Raw genomic sequence first — 24,922 nt, 5'->3', positions numbered from 1 at the left:
GGTGTAAATACTAGTGGGAAACAAATAAATGCAGAAGTAACAGAGGCTAATTCGAAGGTTTCCGCACCCATTACTCTGTTTTTCTCCCCAAGTTGCGGTACACCGACAAGTGTACAAGGAACAGTGCATACACTGAACTTCGTGGGAAATTGCGCAAATTTTCATTTCAGCACCCTTCACGACATAGTTACAATGCCTTTGTCAGAAGGCGCCGGTGCGTGGGATTGTTTCGGTTTTTAAAAGGAAGAACGAAGAATGAAGAGACGGCGGCACGAGTATCTGCCGGGGCATCGGCCAGAGTAGCAAGACACGAAGGATGTCACCAATATGGGCTTATATATGTAAGAATTTTCACATAAAGATTGTGTGAAAAAACAATTTCTTCAATTAATGTGGGCTATTTCAAGTGCCTGCTTCCCAGCACAGCTATTGTGTAGGTGTTGCCACTCTCTTGCCTTCCCTTGCTCCCTCGCTGCGGCTACGCGTAGAGGGCTACCAATTGCACCAAAATTCCTCGCTTTGTTCTCCTTTCATGTTTTCATGTGAGGAAGCGTAATTTCTCTTTTCCGTCATCTTTCTGCTCCTCTCCCACATCTGCGATTTCCTGCACAGCCCCCTGCACCACGCCTTCGCCTGGCCCACTCCATGTATACCTGCAGCTGCAACTCTGTAGCTCATAGTTGGTCTTCGTTTTGTTGTCTCGTTCGCGTATGGGGGAGAATCTTCTGAAGCAGATATCGGCCTAGTAGCTTTCGTTCAAGTACACTGCGCCGCACCGCCTTCTGCGAGTTGCTTGGGTTGCAGCAACTCTGCGCCGCTGCAGCAAGTTTGTACTGCAGTTTCAGCGGCCTCCCCCGTTTTTTGTTGTTGGAGTTCTCTGAAATCTGCACAAAGGGTCATAGCGACAGCTGTTGCACCCACGCTTTCCGTTCCGCATCCAGTTTTAACATTTCTCACGCTCCCCCTATCAGGAAGCACCAAGGGGTTCCGCTGGGTCTGCCGCTCTGCCGCTTGTTGCTCGACAGCTCTCAGCTGCCCGTTTCTGGAGTATTGCTCTTTCTTGTTGCTCGACAGCTCTCAGCTGCCCGTTTCTGGAGTATTGCTCTTTCTCGTGCTCGGCAGCTCCCAGCTGCCCGTTTCTGGTGTATACTACTCTCTCCGCAGTTCTGCTCTCTGCATTTCAGGATGCACGTGGGCTCCACAAAGCCTCCCTTGAAGGCTGCAGGCCCTGCAGCAGCCGTCACTGTCGCCGCAGTCGCCTGCGTTGTCGTTGCGTATCGACCCTTCTGCCGCTTCCTCTCCTGGATATTTCCGGAGGAGGCATGGTCGCCAGGGGTGGGTGTGAAGCTCGCAGTAGCCTATAGGTGGCCAATTATCGCGGCTTCCGTGCTGTACCTCCCCGCCGTCTATGCGTTGCAACGCTACATGAGGGATCGCCCTGCCTATTCGCTGCGATACGTCGCACTTCTTTGGAACGCCAGTCTCTCTTTGCTGTCGCTCTTGGGATTTCTGACCGTCCTGATCCAGCAGCCTTCCATGCTCCTCACGAGCATCAATCCCGAAAGACTCTTCTCGCCTCCGGTGAGGGCTGTGATCGCGCTCTTCACGCTCACCAAAGCCGTAGAGTTCGGGGATACGTTCCTGCTCGTGCTGAAGAAGAAGCCGCTCTCGTTTCTGCACCTCTATCACCACCTCACAGTCACGCTCTACTGCTGGCACGCCCAAAAGATCAACGCCGACTTCGCCCACGGCTTCGCGACCATGAATCTTGGCGTGCATGCGCTCATGTATCTGTACTTTGGACTTGCTTGCTGCGTATCGGTGCCTAGAGGAGGCGCAGCGGCAAGCAGCAGTCCTATAGTTAAGGGAACCTTGCACAAGGTGTTGCAGAAGTCACGACCGGTGATTACGCAGCTGCAGATCGCACAAATGCTAGTTGGTATCTACCTGGCGCTGCAAGGCGCCTTGTACCTCCAGGATGCCCAGCAGGTAGCAAATGCCAAGGTGGCTATTGGCATGTATGCGTCTTACGCCGTCCTCTTCATGAGGCTCTACTGCAGCAGCTACTTGCCGCATTTCAGCAGCAACAGAGTCTTGCTGCTGCTGCTGCTGCACGCGGTTGCTGCCGTCGGAGTGTACAAAATCTGCTGCACTACCAACAAGCTCATGGTGCTCGCCCACGTCGCTGCGGCGGCAGCAGTGTCTCTGGCGCTGACGTCGCTCAGCAGCAGCAAGAAGCACAGCGGCAGCAGATGGCTGCCGCTGTTGCTCGCTTTCAACTGGCTGTGTGGTCTTGCACAGGCTGTGCAGAAGGGCGAAGGCAAAGCGCAGAAACAGCCCGCCGCGGATAATAATAATCGTGTTGCTGCTGCAGATGCTGCTGCAGATGCTGCTGCTTCCGCCGCAAAGGCGGGTGTAGATACAGCCGCGCCGACGCCAACTCCTCCAGGGAGGAACGCCGTGTCTCCGAACAGCCCGCCAGCCCGCTGCCCCTCCGTGACTTCGACTGCCGCTGAAACTGCCACCATGGCTTCCCTCATTAGCAGCGGCGATGACTTCGACCAAACGTCGAGTCCGATGACGTCGAAGTTTGCCGACGCCGTCGCTCCTTGCGCACTTCCAGCGACAGCAGCCGCTGCAGCGAAGCTGCGGGGTGGACGGTCAAGGGGGGGAGAGGCGCTCACGATGCGTTCCTCCTCCCCCCCTGCGAGCATGCAAGCCGCGGAGCCACGCAGCTCGGGAGTTCTCTATCAGCTGATCAAGAAAGAGCCGATCCACTTGAGCTGGCTCGAGCTCGCGGCTGCAGCCGCTGGCGCAGGCTTTCCCGCGGTGTATGGCTACCTCGCTAACGGCGACTGGGGATTGGGGCTGTGCGTGTTTGGCGCCCTTCGATGGGCTCTCGAGTTGCATGCGGCAGAAAGAATACCGCTTCACACTTAGGAGGGGCAGACGGGGAGGGAGGGAGAGGAACGCTCTTGCATGCAGCGCTGCAAGCCGCGTCTCCTCCGCCTCCTTCCCTCCAGGCACCAGCACGCTTCTCTGCCGCCCCACAATCTTCGCTTTGCAGAGCGCACTAGGGCTCTTGCTGGCTCGCCAGCGAGGACCTATCCTTGCAGCCGCAGCTGCACAGCCAGGCAGTTGCGCAAAAATGCAGCACCGGGCAGAAAAAGTTGCGGAACCGCTTCTCTCGAGGAGCGTTCTTTCCCCGCCGCCCCTCTTCGGGGGCTCTAGCGGCTGCTCCGCTTCGTCATCAAAACATGCGCGTCTGCAGAGGCTTTTCCAGCGGTGCCGCAGCGCAGGCAGCCCACTGACACCTGCCGGAGCTGCTCGCCTGCGGCGCGCCTTCGGCACAACCCACACGCAGCAGCAGAGTGACCATGCAGCCTCTCCGGCGCTGCTGCTGCTGCCAATCTTACGACTGCAAGAACCCTCCATGAGCTGCGGCGGCAGCACACAGCACCTCTTTGTTAGATTCTCTGCAAGGCGCTTGTGGCTTCCCACCGGCAGCCTCACGAATGCGCTGGGGGGGTTGGCCACACTAGAGCAGCATGACAGAACGAGCTACTGAAGCTGCATCTGCAGCCATGTGCACCAAGCAGCTCCGGCTCGAAATAGCACTATGACTTTCCCGACAGAGCGCGAACAGACTCGTTGGAGCGTTTTTTCTTTTAGTCCAAATCCGAAGAGCCAGCAGGAGGGCGCCTGAAGCTTCTCGTGGGGCGGATGCCGCCAACTAAGGCTTGGCGAGAAGAGCTCCCGTAGCGATGCAGCCGCTCACGCAAGCCGCGCGAAAAAAACCCTTCGCGCGCCGCGCTCCTCTTTCGCCTCCCCTACGGCTGCTGCATTCGGTGCTGCTGATAGAGGGGAATGCCGATACGAAGTGGCGCAGCCCCTAAGATGCCTCCCCAGCCTTTAGGAGCACCCTTCCACCCCATAAATAGCTCTCGCTTGCGTTTAGCCACGCCGCAGAGCTCTATGACAAACGGTAGCGCCACGCAAAAGGAAGGCTTTGCGCGCAGGTTGCCGCCTCCTGCGAAAAGGACTGCTGCAGCAGCACTTATCGCAGTGCATGCGCAGCCGAGGCGAACGCGCTGCCTCTGGTGGCTGCCACACGACACTTCTACTGAAGGAAGAAGGGCCTCCTCGTGAAGAACACACGCATCTTCATGCAGCAGAACGGCCCCTCCCTCCCCACGCAATACTTCTTCTGCTCTTTTTTGCCGCTTGGCATGCGTTTGCTCGCCAGCTCCAGCGTCTGCTACCCATCTCTCCGACTCTAAACCGCTCTGCTCGTGCGTTTTTGCTGGGAGCCTTGAACCAACTGGCCATTGCTGCTGCAGGTATCCCCATATGCATGCACTTCTACCCTCTCTATCTGTATCTCTATCTGTATCTGTCTCTTTTTCTACCTGTTTGTATCTATGTGCATATGTCTGTCTGTCTCTGTATCTCTCCCTATGTCTCTCTCTGTCTCGCTCTCTCTTCATGTCTGCCCATGTGTGTGTCTCGACTTATCCAGCACGCCGCTCGCACGACTCACACTCCTAGCCCTCCACGCCACGAGGCGCTCCCATCTTTTCACCCCCGCATACGCCAGTCTCAACGAAAGCAGACACGAAACGCAAGCACGTGACAGAGACGGAAATACACTAAAAGGGGGAGTCTTAAGAGCTGCGCAGCAAAAACGCAGCAATTCTACAAGCTACACAAACAACCCCCTCCCTTCCTTCTCCCCGCCCTTAAAAGAAGGCCATACGCCTCACGTTGTGCACGCTGCCTCCTCCAACACGCGCTCAAAGCCTAAGCGCAAGATTGAGAATCAGAAATCGCAATAAACAAGTCAAAAAGCTCAAGCTCCTCCGGTTCCAAATTCGCATTGTGCCCAACACGCACCGGCAGCAGACTGCCGGACTGCAGGCTGCAGCACACAGACACATACATACAGACACATACACACACACATACAGACACATACATACAGACACATACACACACACATACAGACACATACATACAGACACATACACACACACATACAGACACATACATACAGACACATACAGACACATACAAACATACGGACACATGCATACAGACATATACACATACACACACCGACACACACATACAGACACATAGAGACGCACACATACACATACACACACACAGACACATACATACAGACACATACACACAGACACATACACAGACACATACACAGACACATACACAGACACACACAAAACAAAATAGAATTAAATAAATTAGATTCCTGGAGATAGATGGTCTCTGCGAGCCCGAAGAGACACATGCAAGGTGACAAGACACAGACGGTTCTACAGCGCCATCACGCCTTCGCTGAGAGCAACAGGGAAGTCTGCACCACTTGCGTCTCTTACTCTGCCAAGTCGCGCCAAGACGGAGAATTGAAAGCAAGGCCGAGCTTCTTCTCGCGAGACGTTGATGCACCGGATGACTCTGCAGTCGGTGCTTCGAACGAGAAGTACATCCTAAAACACAAACCGCCCAGAGAGCGCCTTAGACAAGCTTCTACTTCACAGACGGCTCGCTTGCTGCATGCAAGACGTTCCGAAACGCCACACACTGCACCCACTCCCAGACATCCTATCTCACCCCGCAATGACGCGCGCAAAATCCTTGAGGGCGGTGAAGTGCTGCATGAGACGCAGCAAAACGAATCTCTGGCAGATGCGCATGCCTTCTGCATCCTGTTGCACCGTTGGAAGGCTAATACCAGAGTCTCCTAGAGAAACTTCCACCCCTTCACGAACGCCGTAGAGCTCCTGCGAGGCGGGAATGTGATGGCGGTAGTGGTGCTGCTGCTGCTGCTCGTGGTGGCATCCTAGAGGTCCTCCCTTTGCCAGTTAGAAGCACAAGACAAGACGCCACAAGCACACGCATGCGCCTCTTGCTTTTTGCGCTTGCGTTTCGCTCTGCATACTCGCTTTGGCGCGCTGTTGTTGCTACGTTGGCAAGGAGAATTACCTGAGCCGCGCTGCCGGCTTGATGCTCCAAAAGGGCATCAACCCTGGAAGCTGCTGCTGCCGTCGCTGCAGTAACTCGGTGCAGCGTGACCAAAGACGCGAGGCAGCTAAGGAGTCTGCAGCACACAGCAGCAGCGGTGGAAAGAAAGAAAAAAAGAAAAAAATGGCTTCGTTTGCGCTTCTCTCACGCATCGTGGACGGCTCTCACACCGAAGCAGAGGTGGAGAAAGAGAGAAAGAGAGAAAGAAAGAAAGAGAAAGAAAGAAAAAAATGGCTTCGTTTGCGCTTCTCTCACGCATCGTGGACGTCTCGCACACCGCACGTGCCAACCTTCCTAAGCAACGCACCGCATCCAACAGCGAAGATGCAATGCCAGAGGTTCTTTCTGCTGCAGCTGCAGCTGCAGCAGCGTCTCTCGCGTGGTATCACCGAATTCCATCAGAAAGGTCGCCAGGAGGGAGGGTTCCTGACGCAAGCGCCGTCTTCTCTTGCCGCCTCTGCATGCGCTGCTGCTAGCTCGGCAGCTGGCTAGAGCTGCCTTTTCTGTGCCTTCCTCACGAGCACACAGCAGCAGCAGCTGCTGCTGCTCTTCGGTGAGAGAAAGGAGCTGCTCCGCAGCAGCTGCCGCTGGAAAAAGCCCCTCCGTTGCATGCAGATGCTGCAAGGCTTTTTCCGCTTGATCTACGACTGCCGCACACAGCTGCAGCATGCGCTGTCTTTGCTGCTGCTCCTTTTCACTTCTGCGCTCAAGCGGCTGCTGTTGCCTGATCTTCCAGTCCAACAGCTTCGCTTTCAAGGAAGACACCAGCAGCAAGTCTCTCAGCGTTTCACTCCGCAGATACGGCAAAAGCGGCTGCCACACAGCGAGTCGCAACAGCTGCTCGTGCTGCTTCTGCTGCTCGTGCTGCTCGTGCTGCTTCTGCTGCTCGTGCTGCTTCCGCTGCTCGTGCTGCTTCCGCTGCTCCAGGCCGGCTGCAGCAGCAGCCGTAGACAGCGCAGCTCCCACTGCCCCCTCCTCTTTCAAAGAAGCAGCAGCTGCAAGAATATCGGGAGTTGGCACGCATCCCCAAAGGGCGAGGTTGCAGCAGAAGTCTTTCAGACATTCTGCTGCAACAGCATGCTGCTCGCTGCTGGAGGCAGTCGCCATTGCCTGCTGCAGCGCAACTCCCAGAGAGAAACCGCCTGCATTAAGCCCTCCCCCAAGACTGCCTGCTGCCGCAAGCACGTGCTGCTCGAAGGATTGCAGCCACTGCAGCAGCTGCTGCCTCACTGCCGCCGCTGTGAAGGCTGCCCTCCCGCCGCTGGCATGCACGCCGTCGCTGCTTCGACGGCAAATGAGACCAGCAGCAGCAGCCTGCTTCCGCACCCACGAAACAAAGGGCTGCTGCTGCTGCTGTTGCTCGCAGAAGACTCCGGGGATGGGGGCGGCATGGCTCGCATTGCTGCCGCAGTCACTGCTGCTGCGAGGAGGCAGGGCTGTAGCATCCGTCTCGCAGCCTCGCGCAGACAAAGCGAAGACTTCTGTCTCTCGCAGAGGCTCGCGCGAGGTCGACAGCCGACAAACTCTCCGTGCAGCTCTTCGAAATACAGCGGCTAGCCGTTGCGGGAGTGGCAGCCGCTGCGCAGGATGCACCGAAGGCGCATGAAAGAACTCCTTTTCCTCCTTCGCCGCTGCCGCTTCCTCAGAAAGCTGGAGAATCGCATGGCAAAGACACGCATGCACACACACACACAGCAACACACACACACAGCATCGTCAGCCGTGCGTCTGCAGATACCCCCTCGCGCTGCTCGCTGCAGCGACAGCAGAGAAGCAACAGCAGAGAAGCAGCAGCACGGGCACCCGCAAACGTAAAAGCACAGCAGCAAAAACGCAAAGTAAAAGCGGCAATCGGTAAAGAAAACGGCAGCAAAATCGGAACCAGAAAACATAAGACAAAGCAGCAAAGACAAAAGTAAAAGCAGCAGAAACCAGCAGCAGCAAAGACAAAAGTAAAAGCAGCAAAAACCAGCAGCAGCAAAGACAAAAGTAAAAGCAGCAAAAGCCAGCAGCAGCAAAGACAAAAGTAAAAGCAGCAAAAACCAACAGCAGCAAAGACAAAAGTAAAAGCAGCAAAAGCCAGCAGCAGCAAAGACAAAAGTCAAAGCAGCCGAAGTAAATAAAGGAAAGAAAAAAGCAGCAAAGAAACAGCAGCACTTACCGCGTGGAGAAGGGGGTACTGTGCTGCGGCGACAGCGGGCTGCGGCGACATGGCGCTATCGTCTTCTGCCAAGGAAAAGTATTCTTTAAAGAACGCCCACGCGGTAATAATGCACGCAAAAAGTTTCTGCAGATTGCAAGACGAGGCACAGAGAGGCGCACGCGAAGAAGGAGGTTAGGCTGGGGGTAAATCATGCGAGCATAGGTCTTGCGCAGAGAAACAAGAGAAACTTGGAAGTGATAGACAGATCGACAGAGCGAAAGAAAGCAGGAGCAGGAAGTATCAAGTGAGAATGACGAAGGGTATGCGGCGAAGGGCGGGTGAGAAAGGCGTGAAAACTCAGAAAAAGAGGCTTCATGCGAGGAAAAGGCAGGTACTTCCCTCACCGCTTCAGCCCCTTCAATCAGCTGGGCACCAGCCACTCCCTCCCCGCTGTTTTTGTCTGCTGCAGCGGGAGAAGGAGACGGTGCCTGTTGGCTGCAGTTGCGCGGCAGCATCTCCCCACAGAGCTCTCGCTGAGACAGCCGCGCAAAGGGCAGTGGGGGGGCAGAAGAGCAGCCTCAAGAGACGTGTGTGAGTGTGTGTGTGTGTAGGTGTGCGTGTAGGTGTATATATATATATGTGCATATATACATATATATATATATATATGTGTACGTGTGTGTGTGTGTGTGTGTATGTGTGTGTGAGGCGGGAGGGGGGGGTGGTAAGCGAGAACACATGTGGAAATCTCAAAGGGACGGCAGCTCTGAACTTCTCGCAAACACGCGCAGCGTAATTTTTAATGCAGGCGGGAGGTTAAGTATTTACACGGAAAAGGCTGCGCATGAAGGCAAGCCAGGAAGTGGCTGCTCCGCCTTGAAAGACGCATACAGCTTACAAGGAGTTTTCTCGCCAAGTGTGGCGATCGCGTGGCGACTGCAACGTCGCTGCTGCAGCCGTCCGGAAGACTTCGTCTGCTCCTTGCGCTCCGAAGCAAATAAAACGGATATCGCTGATGCAGCGAACAGCTGAGAGACAGAGAGAAGAGCCAAGCTCCCCAACGCCGACCCATGGCGTTCTTCAAAGAAGCGCACTCCCCGATAATCTCATCATGCGGTGATGCAATAATCACTTTTCTGCAGCGAACAGCGTCAAAAGCCGAGGCTGAACACGCCCGTTGCATGCATTCTGCAGCAGCTGCAGCTGCAGCACTTGCAGTTGCTGCTGCAGTTGCAGTTGCAGTTGCTGCTACTTTGCCACAATGCCCAGCGCTGCTGCTGCTGCTGCTGCTGCTGCTGCTGCCTTCTTCTTTGAGCGTCAGTAGCAGCTCTCTGCAGACACTGCAGTGCACTTCGTTCCTTGCTTGTGTCAGCATGCCGCAGCTGCTGCAAAAGCTGTCGGACGTGCTGCTCCAAGAGTCAGACGCTAAGGCACTAACGCGCGCTGTTACACGAACTGCCAATGAAGCCTCCCACCCGAAAAGCGTCTCTGCTGCCTTGTCAAGGGAGGAAAAGCTCCTGTCAACGCATAAAAATTCTACAGGCGCAAGCGCCGCATCAGCGCGACTCATCGACCCCTCACTGCTGGGATCGGCTGTGCTGCAAGTCGTGCTGCTGCTGGAGGCGCTGACCTCCCGCGTCGCCACTGCGCAGCTCGGCAAAGCGATAGCAGCAGCAGCAGCAGCAGCAGCAACGCGCTGCTGTCGCTGCTGCAAAATTGAAGCCACACAGGCAGCGTAAGTCGCAGGGAGTCCACCAATAGAGCGACCATGAAGCGCTGTACGACGAGCACCTAGAAGAATGCATACACACAGAAGAATGCATACACACTATCTGCATACACACAATGTACATGCATTCTGCACACACACAATCTGCATACACACAATCTGCATACACACAATCTGCATACACGCAATGTACATGCATTCTGCATACACACAATGTACATGCATTCTCCATACACAATCTACATACACACAATCTGCATACACGCAATGTACATGCATTCTCCATACACAATCTGCATACACACAATCTGCATACACACAATCTGCATACACACAATCTGCATACACACAATCTGCATACACACAATCTGCATACACACAATCTGCGTACACACAATGCACATGCATTCTGCATACACAATCCGCATACACGCAATGTACATGCATTCTCCATACACAATCTACATACACACAATCTGCATACACGCAATGTACATGCATTCTCCATACACAATCTGCATACACACAATCTGCATACACACATTGTACATGCATTCTGCATACACACAATCTGCATACACACAATGCACATGCATTCTTCATACACGCAACCTGCATACACACAATTTGCACACTGCAGAACCTTCAAAGTGCTTTGCTCGTGCTCATGGCAGCAGGCTAGACAGCTCGTGCTTCTGCCTGTCCGTCTCAGAGCCTTCAAAGAATCAGCGCATCAGCAAGGAAAAGCAGCAGCAGCTGCCGCCACTCGCCATACCTATAAGTCCAGCAGCGAACTTATAAATTGAAACAGCGTCGTTGAGGACGCTGGGTAAAGAGATGCTGCCAGCAGAGGACGAGCATCCCCGGTAGTTCGAAATCAGCACACTAAAGCCCCTAAAACACAACACGCATGCATGCACACACACACACAGAGATCGACAGAGTTGCATGCACAGCCGCGTGGGCAGACTGACTGAGACTGACATACATATATACATATATATTCATGTAAACATGTTTTCATGTATTTGCATACACACACACATTCATGTACACAGGAATTCATGTACACATATACTCGTATACACGTATATTCATATACACACATACACCTATAGACATCTACGAACACATGCATACCGACAAACGTACATATACTCATATACAAATAAAATAGGAGCAGAATACAGAGAAAGATATCTTTGATAAGTGCGAGGTGAAAAATACTCGGTGGCTGCACTGCAGCTGCATTTGCACAAGGCTGCATGCATCGCCCTCTGCGGCATCGGTGAATATTGTGTTTAAGTCATGAGACGTGTTAGGAAGTTCGAGGCGTCACACATGTACATACACATATACACATATATACACATGTACATACACATATATACACATGTACATACACATATACACATATATGCACATGTACATACACATATACACATACACATATACACATATATACACATGTACATACACATATACACATATATACACATGTACATACACATATATACACATGTACATACACATACACACATATACACATACACATATATACACATATATACACATACACATATATACACATACACACATATACGCATACACATATATACACATATACACATATACACATACACATATATACACATACACATATATACACATACACATATATACACATACACATATATACACATACACATATGTACACATATATACACATACACATATAGACATATACACATATATACACATACACATATACACATATAGACATGTACGTACACACATTCACATATACACATTCACATATACACATATAGACACGCATGTATATACACATGTATATACATACACATATATATACACGTACATACACAAACCCACACACACACGCAGTGCTGCCCGGCCGTTCGTGGATGACGCCTACACGACGGCAGACTGCGCAGAAGAAGGAGAGAGGCGCGTGAAAAAATCCCTTCAAAGAATGCAGCTGCTCACTTTTTTAAATAGCTTTCCATCTCTGGACTTCCGCCAGCAAGAGCCATTTCAATAGATCCTGCGTTAGGATTGAATGCAATGACAATATCGCCTCCTATCGGTACATGTGCAGCCGCTGCAGCGGCTGCGCTGCTGATGCGAGGATGCTGGTTAGTGCTGCAGCCACACGTGAACCGCAGGGGGAGACGACAACTCCCCTCGTCTGAATTTTCTGCGTCTGCGAGGAGCCCTTCCGTCTCTGCTGCCGTTCTGTCTGCGCCTCGATGGTGCTGCTGGTGCTCGTGCAAGGGACTGATCGATCCGAGGAGGCGTTTAAATGGGCTGCTGCATGCGCTCCTGGCTGCTGCTAGGAGGGCAGTAGCGGCCTTTGCAAGTGCAGCAAAGGCTGTCAAGCGGTGCTGCTGCAGATTCTGTTGGTGCAGGAGGCGCAGCGAAGAGCCCCTGCTGCTGCCAGGCTGCTGCTGCAGATACGCTCCAGCGACGGCAGCAAGGAGCTGCTTGGCAAGAAACAGAAAGAGAAAAAGTGCAGCAGACGCAAGAGGCGTCTCCTCCACGAGACTGTCCAACGATCCCGCCTCCAGCGCTCCCCGCATCGCCATGCACCGCGTTACGCCACACGCGCGACTGCCCTCTTGTTGCTGTTTTTGTTGCTTGAACGGCGGAAATTCAGGAGATGCAAGATGGCTTGCTGCAGGCGCCACAGCTCCCGACTGGCGGGAGCAGCAGCAGCGGCTCGGGGGGTAGCAAAAGTCGTAAGGCGCCGCCTCCGCAGCAGCGGCTGCGACAGCAGGAGGGCAGCAGCAGCTGCTTGGCAGCAGCCAGTGACTGCCTGGAGCGGGAACGAACAAGCACTGTATGTACACCACTTTGGACGGAGGAGGCCAAAGCAGGCGCAGCGCCGGCGGCAGCAATCGGCGCAAGCGTGCAGCAGCAGCCGTGAATTTGCTGCTTTGCGGCGCTGGAGATACAGCAGCGCGAGCGACAGCATCAGCAGCATCCCTAGAGGCAGCGTCAGAAGCACCAGCACGGGGTGCTGGCGCTGCTGCCGGTTGGGGAGCTGCTGCTTCATCGGCGAGGTGTCTTCGCAGCAGAGTCGCGTGAGTGTGTTGCGAGGCGAAGCCTCTGCTTCGACAGCTGCAGCTGTCGAGCAAGTGCGCGAGTCGGCGCTTCGCCGCTACCCATGCCTTGCAGAAGGCAGCAGCAAGGCATGCTCGCCTGCGCTGCTGCAGCACAGGCAGCCACACTTCTACGCCTTCGGTGGCAGTTCCGAACGCGCCTCCGCGTGCAGCTTGCTGCTGCAGCAGAGGAGGCGAGACCAAAGGTTGAGCGGCTAGAAAGCGGAAGAGCAGCAGCAGCACGCGCGCAACAAAGGGCTTTTTCTGCAGCAGCAGCTGCTGCTGCTGCGAAGAGCCTCCTGTCTGCTGCTGAGTGCTCTGGAAGGGCAGCAGCAGCAGCGCGACAGCCTGCAAGTGGTTCAAAGCGGCGGCGCAAGACAGAATGTCGGCAGGCGTGGCTAGCCGCAGAGCGGCCAGGGGGGGGGGAGAAAGAGCAGCGCTTGCGCCTCCCCGAGAACGAGGCGCTGACGCCTTGCTGGGAGCTTCCAGGAGGCAGGAGGCGTCTTCTGCGGATGGAGGAGACTGCCCTCCGAGAATGTCGACCAGAAGGAGAGCTTCTTCGACTCCAGAGGCTGCTGCGGAGACGCCAGCCGCGGCAAGCGCAGCAGCAGCATCACCCCCTCCAGCTCCCCCCTCTGGCAGGGGGAGGGAGGGTGACTTCGCCTGCGTCAGGGAGATCGCAGCAAGGTGAGACAGGAGAGACGCGACTGAGAAGGCAAGAGCCTCCTGCAGCCATGACAGGGCGGTTCGAGCTTTTTGCTGCTCGATCCAGCCAGGCGTGCCGCTGGAGGCTGCTGCGTCTCCTGCCCCTGCTGCGGCATCCTGCTGCTGGCGCTGCTGCTGGAGCCGCAGCAGCGCGTCGGCTTTGAGATGCAGCTCTTGGAGCGACAAGAGGTGCGAGGCAAGGAAGAGGTAGCACTCGGAGAGGCTTGCTCTGGAGGCAGCAGCATCGCTTACAGCGAAAGCGACGCTTTCGCGAGCGGCCCCTGGAAAGCTGAGCAGCGGCAAGACGCCGCGGCGGGTGCAGACGATGGGAGTTGCAAGATAGCGTGCGAGGCAGGATTTCGAGGCTGAGAGAATGACGTCTTTTTTTTGCTTCTCCGAAATGCCTGGAAAGGGCAAGGAGAGAAGGTAGAGCAGATACAGCTCGAGCGAGCGAAGGCGGCTGAGCAGCTCGCTCGCCGCCTCCGATCCCAGCTGCTGCTGCGTGTGCCACTGGAAAATGGCGTTGCTGCCTGGGAACACAAGCGCCAGGGTGAGGCAGTAGAGCGTGAAAAGGAGCAGTGCAAGCCCGAGAACTGCGCTCAGAAAGAAGGATTTAAGGAGACATTGCAGCCCCAAGATCAGTGCGACGATGACGAAGGATGCGATGAACGCGAAGAAGAGTTTCAGACAGGCGGCGCGACGCGCCGATCTCCTCTCCTCCCTGAACCAGGCAGGAGATACGTGGGGAGGCGGAGCCGCCAAGTTCGACAGCAAGGGCGTCATGGGGACGGGAGTTGTTGTCGTCGCTGTAAAATGTGGACTTGCAGATATTCCAGCTTTACCCTAGTGGCGGGAAGGGCAGGCAGGAAGTTGTGTGCGCTTGTCGGCGGCTGGGCACCTTCTTCCCTCTGCAGTTGCGGAGAACTCAGAGAGACGGCTTTTGCTTTTGCGCCGTTTGCTGACGCTTGTGAGGCGCCGGAGAGGAAGCCTTCGAGGGAGCGAGCGGACGACTTTGAGCTGGCGAGCGGCGGGACGGAAAGGGGGAAGAGGGGGAGACGACGGCGAGAAGGGAGAGGGGGAGGCGCCAAGGGGCAGCGAGAGAGGCATGCGGTGGGAAGACGGCAACTCCGAGCTGCAGCTCTGCGTCTCGGAAGCCTTAAGAGGCCCCCTTTCGCTCCTGTTTCGACCACATGGAAGGCGAGGAGGCTTGGGGGGAAGAAACCGCTGGAGGCAGGGGACTCTTAGGTCGGCAAGTCTGCGGCAAGTCGCGGAAATTGCGTGGCTTTAAGCCGCCTACGCATCCCTGCCGCCAGAGCGACGCTGCTATCAGAGGGTAGAAAAATAAAGGATTATCCAGAGGTCTCACAGGCCCCTTGGCTGCTGCATGCAGCAGATCGCCTGTCGCCTGCGGTAGGGCAGAGGGCCCCGTTCCACGCAGCTGTGATCCCGACATTTGTTAAGGAAGAGGAGGATAAATCACGGAAACGATCAAAAAATTGGCAGCAGTAAAGAAATATGTACCGGCACACCGCATGTTCACTAATAAAATATCATAAATTCGGCAGTTTTTCGTCTGGGCGTCCATGACCAAATCTGCGCTGCCCTTGTACACTGGTCCACGGGTTCTTCCGTTCGCAGGCCGCGCGCGAGGAAGGAGAGATTCACAGGGGCGCCCTTCAAGCCTAGCAGCTCCAACTTTTCGCTCTAAGACGGCCTGCCATCATTAAAAAGGGTTGATTCTTGTCTCTTTCGAGCTCGTTTGCTCATTTTTGCTGCAGGGTATCCGCTTTGTGCGCCTCCGCACCAGCCAGGACGCGTGCGCTCGAGTCTGATGACCGATTGTTTCCACTGCCTTACCTGTCGCCTTTTGGCTGCGATAATTCAAGATATTCTTTGAGAGTGCTGTAGGGGCGGCCTAGATGGGGAGGTGAACGCGCAGACATTTAGCAGCCGCAATGACTCGATGGAGAGCACCATGAACCAAGGCTGCGCTTCGCCTCTCCCGCGGCGACTGCTGGACGCACCCCTCCTTGCGGCCTCTCTTCAGAGTTTTGCGTGCAGATCACGTTCCAGAATGGACTTTGTCGACGGAAGCGGATGCACGGGTGACCCGGCCCGCGCAGTCCACATTCAAAATGCAAAGCTGAAGGCACCGCCGACGGCCCTGCTGCGCGGGGGAGATGGCGTAAGACTACGCCTCTTGCTTTTTTCCCTCAGCTATCTTTGCTGCACCTTTTTATTTTCCGCTTCTTTCTGCCAGGGGGAATTCTTGCAGGCAGCCAGTAGAGAGCAAGGCTTGCGGCACCACCAGTTCGATGCAGATTCCAGTACCTCCGATGCAAGGGTTGCTAGAGAGCAACCAAAACACGATCTTGCGCAAAGTCTTGGCTTGCTGAAATCTGAAGAGGGACTTTCGATGGAGGAAGGCACTGAAAGTGCCGGCAAAAACAATTGGCACCACTCACCAGAGGCGTATGCTGACGTTCTCGAGAAGCTCGATAGGATCACACGACACGAAGACGCAGGAAACCAATGGATAAACATAAAGCTAGACCCAGTTTCAGCCTACCATGAGGACAGGGCTCCTGGCAATACATGGATTACCGACGGGGTCAATGACGGCGTGCCTGGCTCCGGCATTTCGATGCACGGCGATACGTTTGCGATGTCTGCCCTGCAGATTTCATCCGTGGAGGCTCAAGAAAACGGCGCTACCTCTAAAACAGCAGCATTGGAAAATTCTGCAAGCACTCCTGCTGAAAAGTCGCACAAAGGGTCCGCAGATCTTAGTGCCGAGGATTCAAGTTCGCATGCGACATCGGGGCCAGTGGACTTCGTGACGATGCCGGGTGGGACGGCTTTCTCGAAGGCTGTAAGGGAATTTCAGGTTATTGAGGAGAATAATGAGCTTGACAGCGAATCCTTCGTAACCGTTGTGTACAACTTTCCACTCCAGACCATGGAGAGTCGGCAGATCGCCTTCATAGTGGTTGCCCTTCCGCCGCAGTACACGGCGAGGGAGGACGGCCCCCTGTGCCACTCCTTGGATTCCAGCATGCCGCCTTTAAAATGCTCAACCCGCAGTGCGTACATGAGGAATAGGCCAGGCAGTTTGAGCACATTCGTTACGCTTTCGAGTTCGCAGAGTGGAAGAAGTTTGCCCCTGGGTCGGCACTCGTTTCGGCTCGCTGTGCGGACACCCTCTGAAGCGCTGTCTATTGAGAATCCCTCGAATTGGTGGTTTTCTACATTTCGATTTACCGGCGGCCATGCGATAACGAAACACTGGGAGAACCGGAAGCTCATCAGCAAGCGCGACTGCATTTGGGGTGAGTGGCGTCAGGAAACTCCGTGCAGCACGACGTGCGGAGGGGGTTTCGAGGTGTGGACGCGCACCTTGTTTTCTGGGGAGAGCGAAGAGGCATGTGGAGGGGCCCTCATGAAGAGGCGGTGTCAGGTGGAGGAGTGCAGCTTGAATTGTCAGCTGAGTGAGTGGGAAACGATGGCGGACTGCACGAAGAGTTGCGGAGCAACAAACGAGGATGCGTTCAAGATTCGTATCCGAAAGGTGCTGGTGCACAAGCGCGGATGGGGCCAAGCGTGTGCGGAAATGCATCCATGGGATCCAGAGCTCGGCGTGGGTTGGAGCGAAAAGATGCAGGCAGTTGTCAGCATTTCTCCTTGCGACGACAAATTCAAGGAGCACTGCCCTGCGGTGCTGGGGTGTCGCGTGGAGGAGTCGAACACGCGCACGATCCCAGACGTCTTTCCTTGGGGTGCCTGCCCCTTTCCGTGCGGAGGCTTTGGCCGCATAACGTCGATCGTGCAAGTAGCCAACGGCATCCCTCGGTGGATCGGGGAGCAGCACTTTCCAGAGAGCTTTCAGATCCCCTGCCGAGCCGACACGGAGCCGCTCGTGACGACTCGCAGCTGCAACACTGATGCCTGCGAAGACTGCTCGGTGTACATTGAGAACCCCATCTTCGGGAGAGCCACTCGGGCGTGGTTCTTCTTTCTTCCGACGGCGGAGGCTGACCACATGGAAATCACAGCTCCTCGAGGAGTCGGCATTGTGGACGACACGTTCGCAAGCACCAGCAGCAGCCCTCCTGGCACTAGGCCGCCTTTCAAGGTGTCTGCACTGTCTAGCGTTCTGCCTCCCGCCGCTCACCTCGCGAAAGCGCTCCCCGAACTGACGCCGGAAGCGGAGGTACTGACGGACGCAGAAGAGCTTGGCACGTGTGCGCGGATGGCAACGTCTTTTGGAGCCATTGCGTCGTGCGCTGTGTCTCGATCGCGTCACTACAGCGGATCGCAGGCTGCTCATCTGCATCTGGCTTCACTCATAGAGCCTTCGATCGCAGCGACGGGCACTCCGGGAGAAAAATCCAAGAAGGCGCGACCTCAATGGTTTGCACTGCCGGTGCTGCTAGGCAAGCGAGAAGAAATGGAGGATGCTGGAAACTTCTACTTGTGGCTCACGAGGAGCAAGTATCCGAACGACCCCGAAGTATTCAAGTGTCACTTGCGAACGAAGCTGGCGCTGCCGAAACGCTGCAAATTCGCCTACACGCCAAAAAACCCCGAAGACTGCAAGCGCTGCACTTCGGAGTCAACGCCTTCCATTGAAACATGGCGTCGGTTCCTCCCTAGCGCCAACGGGGGCTCCTGCGAAATTCCACACGCGCTGAGGCATCCACGAGAAACGCTCGTGCAAACGAGCTGCGTCAAGAGCTGCAGCCAGCTGCGGAGTCGCAACACCACCGCCCCCAGCGAAGCCAAAACTGAGGAGCGCCATGCGCATGCGTCTCCGCATGCGGAGACGCATGCGGAGACGCACACGGGGGAAAGTCTCAACATGCCTTCCAGCCTGAGGCGCCTTTCAAGGAGAGAACTTCAAAGCCTCCTCCTGAGGAAGAAGAAGGAGGCAGCTGCGCAGAAGACTTCTTCTTCTGGCCGTAAGGCCGATGTCGAAGAAGGCGCGTTCAGTGCTGTCTTGCTGCCTGTCGACGATGTATCCATGCCACTTCTCGGAGGTGCGCGACTGTACCTTCGAGATGCACAGGAGGCAGCCGAGCAACTCACGGAAGTGGCCTCTCAAAACGAGCCAGAATCAGCGAGCAAAAAGGCAGCTGACGGCAGTTCCACACGCAACACGCAGCCTGCATCCACAGCAGATCTCGAGAAACGAGAAAGTGGAAAGGAGACTGCCGCGCAAGGAGGCACGGTGCCAGCGACACAGGCCGCATCGGGAGATTCGTCTGCGGCAGGAGCAGAGCAACAAAATGCTGCAGAGCGAACGGGAGCTGGCGTCGAGGCTCACGCAGCGTCGGCTGCAGCTACAAGCAGTGCTGCCGCTGCGCGTCGAGCGGAAGAAGAGGGGAAAGCCGAAGGCTCAGCGCCAGCGGCAGCGCCTGGCGAAGAAGAACCCCGTAAGTTCGTTGAGGGCCTAGGAAGCAAAGAGCCAGACGCAAAGAAAGACGAGAAATCGGCACTCCCCTCACAGGAAATCGGGGAACACAATAAGGAAGGAGCTGAAGAAAAAGGAGGAGACAGCCGCAGCCAGAAGGAAGAGGGCAGCCGGGAAGAAGGGAAAGAAGAGAGCAGTGACAAAAAAGAGAGGGAGGAGAGCAGCGAGAAAGAACAGAAGGAGGAGAGCAGCGAGAAAGAAGAGAAGCAGGAGAGGAGCGAGAAAGAAGAGAAGGAGGAGAGCAGCGAGAAAGAAGAGAAGGAGGAGAGCAGCGACAAAGAAAAGAAGCAGGAGAGCAGCGACAAAGAAGAGAAGCAGGAGAGGAGCGAGAAAGAAGAGAAGGAGGAGAGCAGCGAGAAAGAAGAGAAGGAGGAGAGCAGCGAGAAAGAAGAGAAGCAGGAGAGCAGCGAGAAAGAAGAGAAGGAGGAGAGCAGCGAGAAAGAAAAGAAGCAGGAGAGCAGCGACAAAGAAGAGAAGGAGGAGGGCAGCGAGAAGGAAGAGGAAGAAGACACAAGCAGCCAGAATGAAGCGGAGTCGTAGCAGAAGGAAGGGCATAGAACCACGGAGTAGAGACATGCTGATTCCGAGAGGAAGGATAATTATTTGCAGCCGAAACTGTGACCTTTTCCTTTGCGCCCTCTCCCCCAGATGCATGCGCGCTAAAAATCACAGCACGTCTATCCCTCACGGATAGATGCCTGTGTGAAAATTCGGCACCGAAGGGCTCTGCGGTCCTTTAGAATATTGGACGGTGCTTCTCTTCTTCTCTGCTGCATGCGTTGATGCGCATGCGCTTTTTTGGAGGTGTGCGTGTGTGTGAGCTGGCTATCTTTTGCGCCTTTGGCTGGCACCCCTCTGCCTCTTGATTGGGAGCCCCTTAGAGTGGCCTCCTGCGCACCGCCGTAGCCTTTTTTGCGACTCTGAACAAATGATTTTTATGCCTTTACTTAGTGTGAAAAAGCCACCACTACGGCTAGCCTATATCCCCTCAGGGAGCATTCTGCTGCCGAGACGGTGTTACATACGCGGTGCCGCTGTGAGAATCAGCGCTGCATCTTTGCCTAAATCGCAACCTAACTCCCCCGTTAGGGGTCTTAGGTTGCGTTTTAGGCAAAGATGCAGCGCTGATGAGGAAGGCGCAGTACAAAGCCCGCACAGAGCACATCATCCGCAGCAACCTCTGAGTCTAGCCTCGCGCAGCCTCGAGTTTTGGCAGCCTAACCGCCTTCGTTCACACGTAGAAGGTGCACTAAGCGACGCAACACTACAAGTGCGACAAGAGCACCCCGCTCTGCATGCAGCCCCTATTCTTGGGAATCTGCTAACACGCAGGGTGGGAGGGTGCATTAAGCGACGCAACACTACAAATGCGACAAGAGCACCCCGCTCTGCATGCAGCCCCTATTCTTGGGAATCTGCTAAGCCGCAGGGTGGGAGGGTGCATTAAGCGACGCAACACTACAAGTGCGACAAGAGCACCACGCTCTGCATGCAGCCCCTATTCTTGGGAATCTGCTAACACGCAGGGTGGGAGGGTGCATTAAGCGACGCAACACTACAAGCGCGACAAGAGCACCACGCTCTGCATGCAGCCCCTATTCTTGGGAATCTGCTAACACGCAGGGTGGGAGGGTGCACTAAGCGATGCAACACTACAAGTGCGACAAGAGCACCACGCTCTGCATGCAGCCCCTATTCTTGGGAATCTGCTAACACGCAGGGTGGGAGGGTGCATTAAGCGACGCAACACTACAAGCGCGACAAGAGCACCCCGCTCTGCATGCAGCCCCTATTCTTGGGAATCTGCTGAAGCGGAGGTGTCTCCCTGTGCAGGCTTTTTTCCCCGCAAGCCAAGGTCCTCTCCCTCTCCACTGCTGCGTCGCCTCTACCCCGCACGCGAAAAAAACGAATGCCTTATATGAGAGGGAACGACATAAAGAGGAGCGTTGCCATTCCATCCGGCGAAACCTCCTTGCCTCTGCGCCGCAGCCTGTTAAGCAGACGGGCAAGGCCTTTTTCTCTGTGTAAGTGTGGGGTGCCTTACCCATGGCAACAAGCGCGCGCGGGAAAGTCGAGGTGAAGGAAGGCTCTACTACAAAGCCGAGATCGCAAGGCTACTACGTTTTGCTCTATAGTTTAGAGTTGACGTGTTACAGCAGGTGCAAGACGTGTGTATCGCCCTTTCCGCCTTGCGGCGCAGGCAGCGGCAGCGATTCTTTGGCAGTTCGATCCAAAGCCAGGTCGTACAGGGGGAAGCTCAAGCCTTGCTGCGACGGCTGTATTTCTGGCAGCTGCTTCGCTTTGCTTTCTGTTCCCAGGGAGTGCGTAGTTGGCCTCTCGAGGGGGGTCTGCTGCATCTCGGTGGGTGCTGCTGGTAGCTGCTTGCGTTTTTGATCGCTGCTGCGTTTCCAACGGTTGTCTGCGCCTGTGTGGGCTCCTTTCAAGCGCTTGGCAGCTCTGCACAGCGGACTGTTGGGGGAAGTTGTGGCTGCGGGGACGGCTTGCGGCAGCGGCACTGACAGCACCTGCGGCTGAGGGGGGGGTTGTTGTTGCTGCTGCTGCAGCAGGAGCTGCTGCTGTGGCGTGTCCTCTCCTGCAGACGCGAGAGAGATTGGCGGCAGCTCCACTTGCCCCTCTGGCTCGTAGGATGACGCCACAGCGGAGGGCGTGTAGGTGTGGAAGGGTAGCAGGTGCTGCTGCTGCTGCTGCTGCGACTGCTGCTGCGACTGCGACTGCTGCGAGTGCTGCGACTGCTGCTGCTGCGACTGCTGCCGCTGCTGCGACTGTTGCGACTGCTGCTGAAGGCTTCGTTTTTTCGATGAATGCTGGGAAAAGCTTACTGCGGCAGCTGACAGCAGAGCGCCTTCGTGTGTGCCTGCCGGAGGGACTGCGTCTGGTGCCTGTTGAGCCAGCGCTAGAAGCTCCTCCGCGGAGAGAGACAGCGCGAACTCCATGTCGGCTTCCGTATGTGCGGGTGCCTCGTTCAAGCCTAGCTCTACACGTTTGGCCTCGTACCTGTGGATTCGAATCACACACAGCGCATGCGGGGAAAGGCGGAGTGCGGAAGACGTCGATCGCTTTTTTTCTGTGCGTGCCTTGCTGCGCCCGTGTTGCGCGCGTCTTCGGAAAGGCCAGCGCCGCTTCGCCACCTCCTGCTGCAGAAGGGGGAAAAGGAAAGGAGGGGAACAAGAAGGGGGGAGAAGGCGCACATCTGCACAGGAGCGCCTCGCCACAGGCAGCGCAGACAGCAGGCGGGAGCACGCGACGCCTTTCGCACGAAAACGAGACGCGCGAGGAGCGACGCAAGGAAGGGTGCCAGCTGTCCGCTCCACACCTACCAGTCCAGAGCCTTATGGTGAGCCCCTTCGAAGCCGAATTTCTTCACCGAAAAGGAGGCTCGATGACGCCCATTGTGCCGCGTCACACACACACTCCATTTCCGACTGCGACTGTCATACACGACTCCTGGAGGACGCTGCCCAATCTGCAGAGAAGCCGCAAACACGGCAGCGCAAAGTGAACCACGAGAGGAGCCCTTCAAAGGGCGAGCACTGCGCCGAGACACGTGCGCATGCAAATGCGCGAGGCGCCAGCTCGCCAACAAAACACCCCTTCCGCCTTTTTAGGGGCCGGCTCAGCTGCACGAGAGACGCCACACACACCAGCATGAGGGTTTGGACGGCTTGTCGATGCGCCTCCCTTGCACCGAGTACGTGAATGGAGCACCTTCGCCGCTGCAGCACGCCGTCGCGTAGTCTCCACAATGCGTAAAAGCAGAAGCGAGCCTTGTCATAAACCACTGAGGGGCAGTGAGGCAGGTGCTGCTGTTGAATCAACTGCTCGACGTCTTCTGCCGTCAAGGGGGGGATTTCTCTGGGCTGCGGCACTTCCCACCACTTCGCCGCGATCCTCGGAGGAGATGCATGCGACGCGACAGAGCCGCCGACAGCGGACGGCGCGGATTCAGCAGACGACGAAGAAGAAGGCGACGCACTAAGGCTCCTTTTACTCGGAATCGCTGCTGCCGTCGGACGGCGAGACTTCGGGGTGCTGCCTGCACGCTGCGCCCGTTGCCGTGAAGGCTGTTGTTGTTGTTGCTTGTCTTGTTGCTGCTGTTTCTGGTGCTGGTCTTGTTGCTGCTGTTTCTGGTGCTTGTCTTGTTGCTGCTCTTGCTGATGGTGCGAGAGGACGAAGCCTTGAGGCACTCCTGAAAAGGGAGGCGACAGGCGCTGGGGGGAGGAGGTCTGCGCGCAGGGAGAGGCACCTCCTCCCCCCGCGAATTGCGCGTAGCATGCAGCCGCAGCCTGCGTGTTTGCGGGTAATTGAGCGAGCCACTGAGGCTGCTGGGGGAGGCGATTCTGCACGCAAGAAGATGGCGCCACTGGGGAGGCTGGCGAAGGGGGCATCTGGATAGGCGCTCTGAACAGCGTCTCTGAGGAGGAGGGAGGCGACTCCTGAGTGCTTCCGTTGCCTCGAGACACAACCTGCGGCATGTCTTGCAGCAGCAGCGCGGCAGCTGAGCAGCTGCTGCTGCCAACGTTCCACCCGAGAAAGTCGTTTCCACCCGCTGAGCCGTGATCTACGTCTGCAAAGGAAAGCCAAGACTCTGGAGTCTTTGACAAAGCTGCAGCTGCTGACTCCTCTGCAGCAGCCGCAGAGGGGGAGGATGCAGCGGCTGACAGGCAGCTCTTGATGAAGCAAGCACTTTCTGTGTCTTCCTCTCCCGTGCAGCAGCGCCAGTCTGCCGCCGACGCCGATGCCTCTGCATGCGTTTCAACGGCAGCAGACGTCAGCACAGAAGCACAGCGCCCTCCGGCTGGCGGATCGCGCGACACGTGTCTGCTGCTGCTGCTGCTGCTGTTGTTGCTGCTGCTGTTGCTGCTGCTGTTGTTGCTGTTGTTGTTGCTGCAGCTGCTGCTGCAGCTGCTGCTGCGCGTTCCCAGTGGGTAGGTGCTCGTGTCTGCGGAGTCTGCGGCGAGAATGCGCGCGGCTTCAGGTGCCATCTCGGCTCGACATCGATGCCGCGTCTGTGCATGCAGATTTAAGGGTCGGAGCTTGAATAGGTGCATGCCTTTTCTGCCGCCGCTGCTTCTGGCAGAGCCCTCTGCAGCGGCTCCGCAGTCGCGCTTGGACGCGGGGTGCGGCTCATCGAGCACCAAGTGAGAAACAGGAGGATCGGGGGAGAGGGCGTGGCACTGCCGCATTGACTGCGCATACAGCTCATCGAGCTGCGAGCAGATCTCATCGATGAGGCTTTGGCCCCTCGTCAGAGCGCCTCCTGCGTCTGCCGCTCCCCCCCGCACAGCTGCTCCCTCGCCGTCGCAGAAGGCGGCAGCCTCCTGCAAATCTGCGCGCCGCTCGGGAAGGCAGCAGCGGCGAAGCACCTCCTCGACAGCGCCCTTCAGCGCAGTGCAGCTGCTGATGGTAGAGCCTCCCGCAAGAAAAAGCGGCTCTAGAGCTTCCACGTAGGGAGCCAGCGACGCAAAGGAAGTCGCAGCCGCAATTAGATGGATGTGGCGGTAATACCGCAAACCCTCAACACCCTCGGAAACCCCACACCGCCATTGTGGTCTTAAGGCACCCAAGGCTTCTAACGCCAAGCGGCAGATATCTCTTTGCTGGAAAAGTGTGTTGCACCACACGACTTCGCTCTCTCCTGCCGCCGCGACGGCTGCTGCCGTCGCGGCGTATCCGTCAGGAGGCACCGA

At 56.2% G+C, this 24,922-nt stretch overlaps 4 protein-coding genes across 4 annotated transcripts; 2 read left to right on the top strand and 2 right to left on the bottom strand.

The window, feature by feature from the left end:
• The first annotated feature begins 1,236 nt into the window (after positions 1–1,236).
• Positions 1,237–2,940, top strand: LOC34624018. Its single transcript, XM_026334052.1, has one exon. The coding sequence runs from the start codon at positions 1,426–1,428 to the stop codon at positions 2,938–2,940; it is 1,515 nt and encodes a 504-aa protein (XP_026189837.1). The 5' UTR covers positions 1,237–1,425.
• A 6,072-nt stretch (positions 2,941–9,012) lies between these two features.
• Positions 9,013–14,527, bottom strand: LOC34621050. The gene is made up of 7 exons (XM_026334051.1): positions 13,703–14,527; positions 13,103–13,561; positions 12,536–12,862; positions 11,925–12,289; positions 10,693–10,811; positions 9,264–9,979; positions 9,013–9,057 (listed from the first exon to the last, which is right to left on the bottom strand). The coding sequence occupies exons 1-7, from the start codon at positions 14,525–14,527 to the stop codon at positions 9,013–9,015; spliced, it is 2,856 nt and encodes a 951-aa protein (XP_026189836.1).
• Positions 14,528–15,818: 1,291 nt separating this feature from the next.
• LOC34621048 lies at positions 15,819–19,379 on the top strand (the record flags this gene model as incomplete). The annotated part of the gene is made up of 3 exons (XM_026334050.1): positions 15,819–15,929; positions 16,005–19,067; positions 19,338–19,379. Coding segments are annotated over exons 1-3 (3,216 nt in total), but the record flags the coding sequence as incomplete, so codon positions are not given.
• Positions 19,380–20,923: 1,544 nt separating this feature from the next.
• On the bottom strand, positions 20,924–24,249 carry LOC113146514 (AF4/FMR2 family member 4-like). The gene is made up of 6 exons (XM_026334048.1): positions 24,045–24,249; positions 22,877–23,856; positions 22,553–22,593; positions 21,746–22,229; positions 21,369–21,614; positions 20,924–21,253 (listed from the first exon to the last, which is right to left on the bottom strand). The coding sequence occupies exons 1-6, from the start codon at positions 24,247–24,249 to the stop codon at positions 20,924–20,926; spliced, it is 2,286 nt and encodes a 761-aa protein (XP_026189833.1).
• Positions 24,250–24,922: the final 673 nt, after the last annotated feature.

Source organism: Cyclospora cayetanensis, unplaced genomic scaffold, assembly GCF_002999335.1.
Source record: "Cyclospora cayetanensis isolate NF1_C8 unplaced genomic scaffold, CcayRef3 CcayRef3_contig_35, whole genome shotgun sequence".
Taxonomy (NCBI): Eukaryota; Apicomplexa; class Conoidasida; order Eucoccidiorida; family Eimeriidae; genus Cyclospora; species Cyclospora cayetanensis.
The sequence above is the reverse complement of the archived record's forward strand: the minus strand, read 5'-3'. Positions and strand labels throughout refer to the sequence as shown.